The sequence below is a fragment of the Carassius gibelio genome, chromosome B2 (assembly GCF_023724105.1).
Source record: "Carassius gibelio isolate Cgi1373 ecotype wild population from Czech Republic chromosome B2, carGib1.2-hapl.c, whole genome shotgun sequence".
Classification (NCBI taxonomy): Eukaryota; Metazoa; Chordata; class Actinopteri; order Cypriniformes; family Cyprinidae; genus Carassius; species Carassius gibelio.
The window spans coordinates 23,717,200-23,729,722 of NC_068397.1; the positions used below are offsets into that span (position 1 = coordinate 23,717,200).

At 37.6% G+C, this 12,523-nt stretch overlaps 1 protein-coding gene across 2 annotated transcripts in view; it reads left to right on the plus strand.

Annotated features, from left to right (window-relative positions):
* Positions 1-12,523, plus strand: part of LOC127951388 (calsyntenin-2-like) — a 229,851-nt gene that overhangs the window by 151,194 nt on the left and 66,134 nt on the right. For both annotated transcript variants that reach the window (XM_052549263.1, XM_052549262.1), the window contains exon 8: positions 444-565. In XM_052549263.1, coding sequence (XP_052405223.1) covers positions 444-565 — 122 coding nt within the window. The remainder of the gene's footprint in view (positions 1-443; positions 566-12,523) is intronic.

Here is a 12,523-nt window from a genome sequence, read left to right on the forward strand (position 1 = left end):
AAATGAGTAAAAAGTGGTTGGTAGTAAGCTGGTTATCCCTGGATTTATGAGGAGGATTTAGGAAATGTATCCTGCCAGTCAGTCCATCCCTGACTGGAATTATTTCATTTAGAGTTTCTGCAGAACCACGGTATGTGTTCATTTTTCGCTATGTCAAATCTTATCTCCTTGTTTGTAGTGTAATTTTTATGACTCAGCCTTGTATAACAGTCGAGAAGTTTTCTAACATGACTATGCAGTTCAGACAAGCTCTCAGAGCGAGGCATGGAAATCTATAAATGTAAATCTATAATTGACACGACGTTCTTGCTTTGGCAACCATTGTGAATGATTTGTAGAAAAGTTATTTTACAGTCCTAAAATAACACATCATTTATTTGCCCTGTCTAGCATTATTTTTTTAGGCCCTTACAGTAAGGCTTTTCTGTGTTTTCTTTTTGCAGAGATGAACAGGCATCATTACTCTCTATATGTCCACAACTGCCGTCTGGTGTTCCTTCTGAGGCGAGACTTTATTCAGCTGGACTCCTTCAGGCCGGCAGAGTTCCACTGGAGACTGGAACAGGTGAGGAGCCCCCAGGCACCTGTCTCACATGCACGTCAACATCACAACGAGCCCTGTGATAAACAGGACGGGAAAAAATGCCTCACTGATCGGGCTCCATTTATAGTAATCACTTGTGAAGTCAAGTTCGCTCTGTATAATTTTCAATTACCTGTTTTTGAATTATTCATTATCCATGTGACTGATCTTTCCATTGCAATGAGTGATCTGTCACTGGTAAAATGATTATTATCAGAAGGACAAATTGGAAAGCCGACACATAGACAGCACTCACGTTTTCTCTCCCAGTGCTTATTTGGCTCATAATCCGGCTTGTCTGTGTTTGGAAGCACCTTGATTTTCAGCATTTCCCTTGGCTAATGTTGAGTGCGGACTAATCTTTTGATGGAGAGCACTAAACAGACTTTATATGTGTGTCACCGTGCCTCTCAACGCTTGCCAAGGGGAACAGAGAGCCGAGGTGAGACGTGTAATCAGCATGAAAAGCTCTCCACAGCTATGACCTCTCGCAGGGAACATAATTATAGTCCTTCGCCCACACCAACCCTTAACCGCAAATTAAACGCACATACACATTCTCAAATCCAGACGTGCACTAGCCCAAGCGCAACATCTCGGACCTGTGGCAGTTGTCTAACATAGTGGTGAAAGATCTGGGCTGGTAGCCGAACGTTTATACATTTGAGTCCCTAGGATGAGACATGAGCTTTGGCTATTTTGCCTTTTGAGCAAGGCACTTAACCTCAGGTCACTCCAGGAGAATTGACCCTGTATAGGGTCTTTCAGACTGAATTATTGACTTTCAGTTGCCAATTGGTGGCAAACATGAACACTCTTAGCGATACTGAAATATTCTGAGATGTGATTTGCCTCATAATATAGTTTAGCTGTTACTTGCTACTAGCAACCGACAGAACAGCTACTTGGCAATCCTATCTAATCTCTGTCAGTGTGAGTAAATTGTAAGTCACTTTGAGTAAAAGCATCTGCTGAATGACAACTTACTACTTGCTCTGACAGGCTTTTTATAGTGGATTTATAAAGACATGCCACATCCACACAGTCTGATCATTAACCGGCTGATGTATATGCACAGTAAAATGGCAAGCGCTGGCAAAATTCACTAGATTAAATATGATTGAAGGGTCCCTTGATTATTCAGTGTGGAAGAACTAAACTCTTGCCAAGGGTTGTGAGCTTGGTGGAATCAGAATTTGGTTTGAGACACTTGTTAGGAAGTAAACTAGATGTCTGTGAGTAGAATTGTATGTTGTATTGGTAAAAGTATCAGTACTTATAAAATTTGGATTCCATTGAAATACTGAGGTTTACATAGATTTTCTTGGTGTTATTTGTTTATTGTCATTAATTGTGGTCTTGTAATTATTGTGATTTTTTAAAATCTATTTCAGAGAGATTGTGGTTGGTCGCTTTACATGTCAGACAGTTTATTCCTGCCTAAATTGTTGGTTCTTGGCCAGAATAAAGTTAGGTATGGCTACACTTAACTAAGTGCTACAAAATGGAAATAAAAAAATATGGAATCGTTTTACTAGATAAAATAAATAAAATACTCCTATTACTTGCTTCCGGGTTTTGCACTACAGTTTATATGCACTACAGTTTAGGTTTTGGTTCTGTATGATTTTATTTTATTTTATTTATTTATTCATTCATTCATTTTTTTTATTTTTCAAAAGAGGTGAATACTCTCAGTATTAAATTCATTAAAAGTGACAGTTAAGACATTTACAGTATTACAATTAATTTCTGTTTTTAACTTGAAACCTGATAAAAAATGTATCACTGTTTTTTTTTTGCAAAAACATATTAAGCATTCCAACTGGTTTTAACTTTGATAATAATTAGAAATGTTTCTTGAGTGCCAAATCAGCTTATTTGAATCATTTTTAAAGGATCATGTTCCAAAGTCAGTTCTAATCCTTCCATCACAGAAATAAATTACATTTCAATGTATTGAAATAGTTTAAATTGAAATTATATTTCACAATATTATTGTTTTACTATATTAAAAAAGTGTACTTTAACAAGCTAATGTGTATCCCCTTTCATATATTTTGAGTTCATACAAGTCATAATTTGTGTGTGTGTGTGTCTGTGTTTAACCAACATATAATTATTCCAGCGAGTCCATGCAATTATTATGACAATAAACAATAAGCTCAGTTTGAAGAATGGTTCTGCCTCAGGGTTCTTGATGGCTGTACTTAGTTTGTTATAGGTCAGAGGGAAAATGAGCTCCTTTCAAAGCTTCAGCTTCTCTCCTGTGGTCAGAGCTCAGCCAGTTGATGAGGAACACAAGTAAACAATATGGGGTCAGTAGACAGGCTGCCATAAAATAAGGTCAGCTGCAGAAGGAGCAGTGCTTTTACCTACAATCTACACAACATCTGTCAGAAACCACGCTAGACTTTCACATCGGTTCTTAGATACGTTTTACTAAACACTTCCATATAAGTACATACACATATGTAATAACCAATAAGAAGCTTGTTACAAACCCGCTCACAAAACTTACTATGGTGACCATCATGAATGCGAGCAAGAACTTCACCCCTCATTTTGATTGGGATTATGATTCTTGTTCTATGCAGGAGAAGCCCTGCAGACTCACTCAGAAACCCTTGTTGGCTAAAGTAGGCTCGCAGATTGACAGGCACCGCTCTTATATGTTTAGGCCACCCTTGCTGGACATTTTTAAGCACGCTTTGCAACTCTACAACTACTTTCGTAGCATCAGCTATCTGATGTAGCTTCTGGAAATAAGCTGGAAAGTGCTCCTCGACTCCAGCTACATAGGCCTCGACTTCCTCTTCAATGTATGACTGTTTTGAGTTGGCCAGGGGGTGTCTGTTCAGTGTGTCCGCTATAAGCAGAGACTTTCCTGGGGTATACACTGCCACAGGGTTAAAGGGCATCATCCTTATTAGGAGCCGCTTACAGCAAATGGGTACTTCGTCAAGGTTTTTCTGGTTTATCAAAGGGACTAAAGGTTTATGATCTGTGAGTACTTTGAAGGTCTCTAAACCTCAGAGATATCATGACAGCTTTTTCGCACATCCATATGCCAGCACTGGGGCCGCTACTAACATTTTTTCACTTTTGTGAATGCCTCCTCTTGACTCTTGTCCCACCCCCTGCTCATGTTCTTCATGAGTACGACCATATACTTAGAAATTTTTGCATTGCTCTTTTAATTCGCGATAATCACAATGTTCCGAGAGCTCCTAAAGCCCTCTTATGAAAGCTTCTACAGTCTCTCCCTCTCGCTGACACCACTGATGAAACTGTGCATGTTCGTATACTGTACACTGTACGTTTCTTCGGGGTATTAATTGCTCGTCAAACTTCTGAATCACCACTTCATCGTTATCTCTGTCATCGTCATTATCAAATGTGAGCATTTTGAATATATTCTCTGCATCCTTCCCCATGGAATAAATGAGAGCACTGACCTGCACATAGCCGTCCTCCAGTGATAATGTGGTGGCTGTTCTGTAACGCATGAATCTCTGTTTCAACTCTGGCCATTCACTCGGCCTTTCAAGCGGGAAACTTTCTGGCTGCGAAAATTTGAGCATATTCTCTACTGTGCAGTTCTTCACGTATATGGGCAATATAGCAACAGTCTATCAGAGTCCACTGAGCTAAAAGTCTTCTGACACCATGTCAAAAACAACGCTAGACTTGCACATCAATTCTTAGATATGTTTTACTGAACACTTCCATACATACATACATATGTAACCAATAACCAATAAGAAACTTTGATACAAACGCATATATTTATCACAACATCCACCACATGAAATGTTGCAGAGCAGAAAGTCTAAATACAGCTGTTGGCTTGTGTTTTACCGATATGCTGTGATATTCTCTGTATGTCTTTTTTTTATACATTTATCTTTCATGGCCACTTTGTTGATTTTTGTAGGAAAGAGTATTTCTTTGCATCTGATATCTGCTTGCAAATGAAAGGATCTGAAAAAGGATAGAGTGTGAGAGGAGGTGTGAATGTGCTTGTTTACACTTCAGTGCATTTTCTCTCTTCCTGTTTTCCCTGCCATGTACCTCTTCTCCAGCATGGCTTGATAATGGTGTCTCTCCAGCTTGGAGGCAGTAAACAGAATATGCTTGCCTTGATCTCAGAGCACAGCACTGCTCTGTTCCCAACATGAGACACATCTGTTTTTCTTTCTTTTCTCTCTGCCCTGCCTCTGACTGCTTGCCACTGATACCTAAACAACAGATTATCCAGTTGTAAAAGTCACTGTAGTTAGTTTGAAATTTATCTTTAATCCCAACAAACAAACTTCTGACTCTTCTGAATAATGTCTTGAACACTTTTCACCTTGTTCTGGCCAAAAACAGCCTACTTATATATATATATATATATGTATATATATATATATATATATATATATATGTATATATATATATATATATATATATATATATATATATATACATATATATATATATATACATATATATATATATATATATATATATATATATATATATATATATATATATATATATATATATATATATATATATATATATATATATATATATATATATATATATATATATATATATATATATATATATATATATATATATATATATATATATATATATATATTTTTTTTTTTTTTTTTTTTTTTTTTTTTTATATATACAAATATAAAAAAACAAACAAAATACAAACCCTGATTTTTAATTTTATATATATATATATATAATAAAAAATCAGGGTTTGTATTTTGTTTATCAGGGTTTGTATTTTGTTTGTTTTTTATATTTTCTTAAAAATAATTATTGAGCGCAAACTCAGTATATTAGAATGATTTCAGAAGGAACAAGTGGCACTGACATTTAGCTGCTGAAAATTCATCTTTGCCATCAAAGGAATAAATTCGATTTTAAAATCTATTAAAATAGATAACCTTTATCATAAATTGTAATCTATCTATTCTTACTATATTTTTATCAAATATAAAAGCAGCCTTGGTGAGCATAAAAGTGTTCTTAATGGGTTTTTTCTTCTTCTTTTTTTTTTTCTTATCAACCCAAAACTTTTTGAATGGTTGCTTAAATAATTTATCCCAGCTTTCTATCCCTCGTCTCCCTTTTAATGTTAAGTAGTATAAGTATTTTAACTGACATGATCCTGCTCTGGTCATGAAATTAGCCTTAGATGCTGATATGGCATAGAACACCCAAGATATTGTATGTTCATCTATCCAAAAGTAATAAGCTCTAATGCCCCCAACCACATTTTGTTGAATCCAATGACTACCCACTTTATCAACCCACATCCTTATTTTCCAAGATTTCATGCCACACATTTTTCAGAATTGAGCAAATTCAGTCACCAGCGCTCATTACAAGCAGGAACAGGAATTTTAACTAGATTTTGCCTTTAACAAATATTTTTGTGTGTGCAGCATAAGATCCACACAGGCACAGACTGCTAATACCTTAAGGTGCTTGTTGGCTGGGTAGAAGGACGTGAATTTGTTTGTGTCAGTCAGGCACTGTTGACAAGTTTGTCAGGAGGTAAGGGAGGGGCTGCAGGTGCTGTGGTATTTCTGACACTTATGGCTGTGTGCTGATCTAAGGCACCTGTAGAAGATTTGATTGACGCTGCCGTCTCCACCCCAGCCTAGTGGCCTGCAGCAGTGTGAGCGTCGTGTTCTATTAAGAAGCCAACATTGATCTAGTAAAATAGCTTTGCGGTGATAGCATGGCAGACACACTTTAGGTTGGAGAAGAGAGGGAGCAGAAAAAAAAGACAGGGTGTTGGCTGCTGGGCATCTCATCCAAATACAGCTCCTTGCAGTCTCATCAGCACTCTGAGAGGACACTCAGTGGCTCCCGCTGCAACTCCATTTAGCCCTATTGATTTTGCAATCTTCCTCACACCTGCCTCTTTACCCCACACCCCCACCCCCCCAGCCACTCTTTTCAGTTAGAGGGAAATAATGATGAAGAGGTAGAGAGTGATGCCAAGTGAGAGGAGGGAAATACTTGATGGGGGGGGGGGTATTCTGTACTATTTGTCTTTTTTATTGGTCACTTTCTAACTTTGTTTCTCTTTGTCTCTCCCTCTATAATCACATGGAATAGAGGTTTAAAGTCTATTGGGTATAAGATTAAGCAACAATAAAGGAATAGTTAAACTAAAAATTATATTTAGTTATCCATGTTGTTCCAAACTTGTGCTGTTATGAGAAAAAAAGCTATTTTCCATCCATAGTAAGATCTGTAAATCTAAAAAAAAACAAAGCACCATTAAATTACATAAAAGGATTTGATTTTTTTTTTTATCTTAACATCGCATGGTGAGCTTCTGTTACATCACAGATGTACTGTAGCTGTTCCAAGGTTAATAACAGCAGGTTTGAAATAATAAGATGGTGAGTAAAGAATAAAAAGACGTTTTGGATAGACTTTGGATACCTACAAATACAGAGGCTGTCATGTGGCTATAAAGGCTTTGATCTAGGCCCCAACCTTGCCTCAGTGGCACTGCCCATAGTTCATGTGGGGTTTTCAGCAGGGCACCTTGAACGGTTGCATCGTATTAAAGCTATAAAATTGAGCATAATTATTTTCCACAATGGCCATTAAACAAAGACATAAGGGAGACCTCGGCAGCTCTGTGTCTACATTGGTTAAGACGCAAGGCGAGTCATCCGTTAATGGCTCTTCAAACACTAGCCTAAATCGATATTCAAAGATTTGTTTGCATAGACACTTCTGCTCATCGATTGGAGGTGCGTGTGCGTGTACCAAGGGTCTGTGCATGGCCCACCTCGACCAGTCGGTACTGGCGTGGAAAAACCTGGGCAGGCGTGTCATTTATCCCTGTCTCGCTCAGATCATCGACCCGCACCGCTCCGGTAGAAAATTACACTCCGTCCTGTCAATATGACATTCATTGTACGCTTATCTACTCACAATTACATGCACTGCATCTGTGGCTTCCTTTGGCGATGCGCTTAAGACGCTGTATTGTTTTGTGTTAGATGGATTGCATTCCATGCATGACCGCTTACTTGCTTTAATGAATACATGAAGACTTATAATGAGATCTCACAGAGGAGAGCGTGCAGCTTATCGAATGCTGTAAAACTTAAACTATAGACAAATAGATGAGTCCCACTGGAGCTTAAAGCTAATATAAATCAGGCGAGGAACACGTGTCATTTGATTTTCCAGGAACTTGCACAGATTTACAGCAAATACACACAAGTGTTGTCATGTTTTGCAAAGCCATGTCATTATTTAAGCATATTTTTAAATGTTTCTTCTCTTTTCCAGAAAAATATATTTAAAAATGAAAAACAGGTTACAAAAATGATTCATTTTGGTGTCAGCTGGTGCATGGAAAGTCAATGGAAAATAACTATTTTTATTATTATTATATTGCTTCTGAAGGCTTTAGGCAAAAATCAAAAGACAGGCTTATGAAAGCTACAGAATTTTACGAGAATCATAAATTGTCTGTACCAGCGAGCATTCTGCTTTCCATCAATGTTTCAATTATTAGCCATTTGTCTGCAAAATCTTGCCCACTTTACAGTTCTTCCGATCATTCTAAAAAGACATCAGGCCTCCAGTTTGGGAAAAACCACATTCGTTGATTGAAAGCCCAGTGATAAACTATCAGATACTCTTTTTAAATGCTTGAATTACTCTCAGTGATGCCATTCACTGCCATTTAGGCAAATTGTTCATGTAGTATGTGCCATAGACTTCTGGTGTTCACTGATTTCTATGGACTTATTCATAAATTGTATTGATATTTTAGCACCATATTGTTGCCATATAAATTTATGTATTAAATATATCTCAACATACATTTAAAAATATGATTTAATTGTATTTTATTTTATTGATTGCAAATTTTAGGGATGTATTTAAGCAATCTATATATTAACTTTTGCTTCATTGATTTGCAGATTTTTTTACATAAATGTAAATGTCTTTCACATGACATATTTGCATTGTGCGTCTTGTTTTATAGGATTACGTGTTCAGTGTCGTCTCTAAGCAATTACCACACTTATTGTATATGGCCACAAAAACACAATGGTGAGATAAATGAAACTCGGCACAATGTGAAGCACTTTCTATTCAAATTTAAATGGATTGAAATGTCATTCACTCGTTTGCTTATTTTTATTATGCACATGAAGAATAGGAGGAAGGAATGCAAGAAGTCACCAGAGTCAGAAAAGTTGCACAACTATTGTGTTTTGTATTAGCTCTAAGCCTGTGTTTGCATTCTTTTTCTTTTCAAGCCTCGTGTCTTGCCATAATCAAAGCCTATTGTGATGTACCTGAAGGCTGCTTTGCGCTGTGAAATAATCATGAGCCTCTGAATAATGCATCTCTACAGCTCTATTTCCACATTAGCTAAACAAATTTTGCTCGTCCATCAGCGCCAGGCACCACTGCCTCCTTTTATGACCATACACCCTTCCACAACTTTTCACTAAACCTGGTCATGTAAGAGGTAGAGAGAGTGATCAGTTTTTACCCGACTTTCATCTACCATTTCTCCTTTTGCTCCTTTTTTATTTTTGGCATTCCAAAAATAGCAGCACCAAAATATTCACAGGCTGATGTTCCTTTTGGGGGATGGAGGGATGTGTTCTCTCCTATCTCTCTCCCTCCTACCGTGTTTTGCTTCAAAGTAAAATTTGTACTCTTCTCCACCAGGAATACTTCGCCTAGAGCTCTTGAGACACAAAAAGAATACCAATTCTGATCACAGTTTTGGCAGCTTCTGATGCACATATGTTGAATCTTTGCACGCACGTGTGGCTTGTGGAATTTGAAGTGATTGCTTTGCATTGAGATTGGTTGAGTGCTGCTGCATGTCCCCATCCAGGAACAAGACTCCATCTGAACCTCTTTCTGGCCTACCTCGGTCCCCGTGCCATGCCAGTGTAATGGATTTGCATCAATAATGCAGGAGTGAGAGCGAAAAAAAAGCTCTGCTGAAAGAGTGCATGTACATGTTTGAGAGCAGATAGGGAGTGATAGATGTAGTGTGCATAGATTTGCGTATGACTTTAGAGGGTGCAACGGAGGAACCGGGGTTTGAATTGGCGCACACGTGGAAATGAAAGCGTGCAGGTTTTGATGAACTGATGCTGAACTCCATGGACCCCATCAGTTCTGGGATTGAGTGGCGGGAGAGATTCGCTCCTCTATTCCTCTGATGACTTCCAGTGAGTTATTTTCCTGGCTTTCGCCCCCACACTTTCGATTACCCCCAGCCTCCTCCTCCTTTTCCTTGCTCTATGCTAGCCTTTCACACACTCTCTGTCTCTCTCGCTCTCTTCAAAAGCATGTGAAGCACATCAGATCTGGAGGTGTCAAATGAGCATCTTTGATAAAACAGCCAGTGTCTGAGGTCAACAGCAGTATTTCTGCCATGCGAAAATGGCTCCGACTTTAACTCACATTAGAAATAAAAGCTAAAATGGCACAGGGTTGCTAATAAAAAAGGTTTCTGAGAGATTGAGATGATTCAGAGACTTTGAAGTCTTTGAAAAGCTTACGTGAGGCTATCGGCAACCAAGCCAACATGTTTTACGCACATCAACACTCTTTGATTTCGCTTTTTGTGCTGGTGAACAACAACTGCTTGTTCTGACGTTTCATAATTGAAAGCTAGAGTTTGAATTTGCGTTTTCATTGAAGAATGAGCTCAAATTTTCCTTCGGAGACTCTTGTGTTTGTGTGTCTGTTTCTTTGTCCAACATTGTTGCATTCTAAACAGGCATGTGCCTTTGAGACGGTCCCAGGCTCATTAGCTGACTATTTTATTGTCTCATTACGTTGTTTACGAGATGAAAAAACGCATACAGAAGTGTGTACCCAAACACAACGCTCGTGCACATACTGTCAAAGTGATGCAACGTGAAATATCAACTCACTCAAAGTTTCTCCCTCACCCACACCCCCTGGGGAAACAGAGGAGACACACAGACAAGAGTGTGTCATTATTGACATACTAATGAGTTAGCAGCCGTGTGGCAAACTGCAGGGCTGCCAATGCCCACAACTGTGTGGGGAGAATATCTGCTTTTTTATTAAACAGCCCTGTGGGAGACTCGCTACTTTCACACACACAGCGAGCATCCTAACCTGACTGCCTTTGGATGTCAACATGTCGAAATGTGCATGCAAGTGTGATAAAATTGTTTTCTTCAATATCTCTCTGCACGAGTCGGTTACAAAAAGTACCATGGCGTTAATGTGCTTTTTCAAGGATGCAGTGTTAATAGTGTATTTTTTCACATGCACTTTTATGTGCATGAATCCTTCTCTTATACAGTATATAATGACCATGGTTCTTTGGGTACGTACCATGATAATTGCATGGAATTCTTTAATTTGTCTTGCAAATACCATTGTATATGTATAGGGTGATCATTCATTAACAAAAGAACTATGGTGATGCAGTTTTTTTGGATGTATACCATGATAAAACTGTGTTTTTGGACATTTACTTAAAAATGTAAGAAATAAAAAAAAATACCTGTACCATGGTACAACTATATTTTAGACATGATTAAATGGTCATTCCATGGTATTTTTGACATGTTCCATGGTATTCTTAACAATTACAATGGATTACTATGTAAATGGTACATTTTCAGTATCATTTAATATGCACAAGTATACTATTTGATTTGTACTTTTTGTAAGGAAAGCTTTGAAATACCATGTAAATACCACAATATACATGTCCAAAATGTACCAAAAAGTACCATGGTACTAAAATAGTATTTTAGGACATACTGTTTACAATGGTAGAACCATGGTATGCTTGGAAGGTTCTTTGAGTTACTGTACAATATAAATACCTTAATTACTCAGTTTCAGTTGTCTGGAATATATCGAAGTATCAAAGTATTACAATGAGATACCATATTTGTGCTGAAAGTACTACGGTACTATCTAGTATTTTAGGACGTATGTAGTGGTATTACTATGTGGTTATTTTTGAAGGTACCTTGGGGTTACCAAATCATTTTATGATACCAACACAGAACTAGATAATAATCTATATAGTCACAATAATTACAATACTATAATAGCCATATTACTGTTGCTATATACTTTCTAGCTTCATAGTCTTCTTTGAATTACCGGTAGCACTTTATTTTACAGTCCTGTTCCTCATGTACATACTATGTACTTATTATAGTAATTACAATAAATATGTAATAACTAGGTTCTAACCCTGAACCTACCCCTAAACCTAACCCTACCCCATGTAGTTACCTTGTATTACCAGAACTTTATTAGATAAAAACACTGTAAGTACACTATAAGTACATGTTAGTACATGTACTGTAAAATAAAGTGCAACCATATTCCCTATACTTAGACCATGGAAGCTGAATATGTTATTTTAATGTGTGTGTGTGTGTGTGTGTGTGTGTGTGTGTGTGTGTGTGTTGAATCAACATACTTTGTTATATTAATTTGATAAGATCATGCTACAAACCACATTACTGTTATGCAATGAGTGTTTAGTATTTTCCCCTCTAAATGCCTATGTTTGTGCGTGCATGCTTGTACTTGTGTATGAACCCTCATTACTATTGTCCAATTTCCACATATCTGTTACTGCAAAAACAATTTGCTCCTGCTCTAGGCTGCAAATAGATTAATTTACACAGTGTAGGCTCCAAATTGGGAAGCATCGGGAGAGGTCACTCTTTAGTTGACTTTTGTCCCCAGAGGGCACGGTCTAATTCCTGCTCTAATTACTCACTCTGTCGGCCTGTAATTTATAGTCACCTTCCAGAGGACCACAGGCCCATTGCCACCTCTGTTTAGCATGCCTGCCACCGAACAAGCAGCGCCCGCAAAATATACCCACCACTAACCACAGCAAAA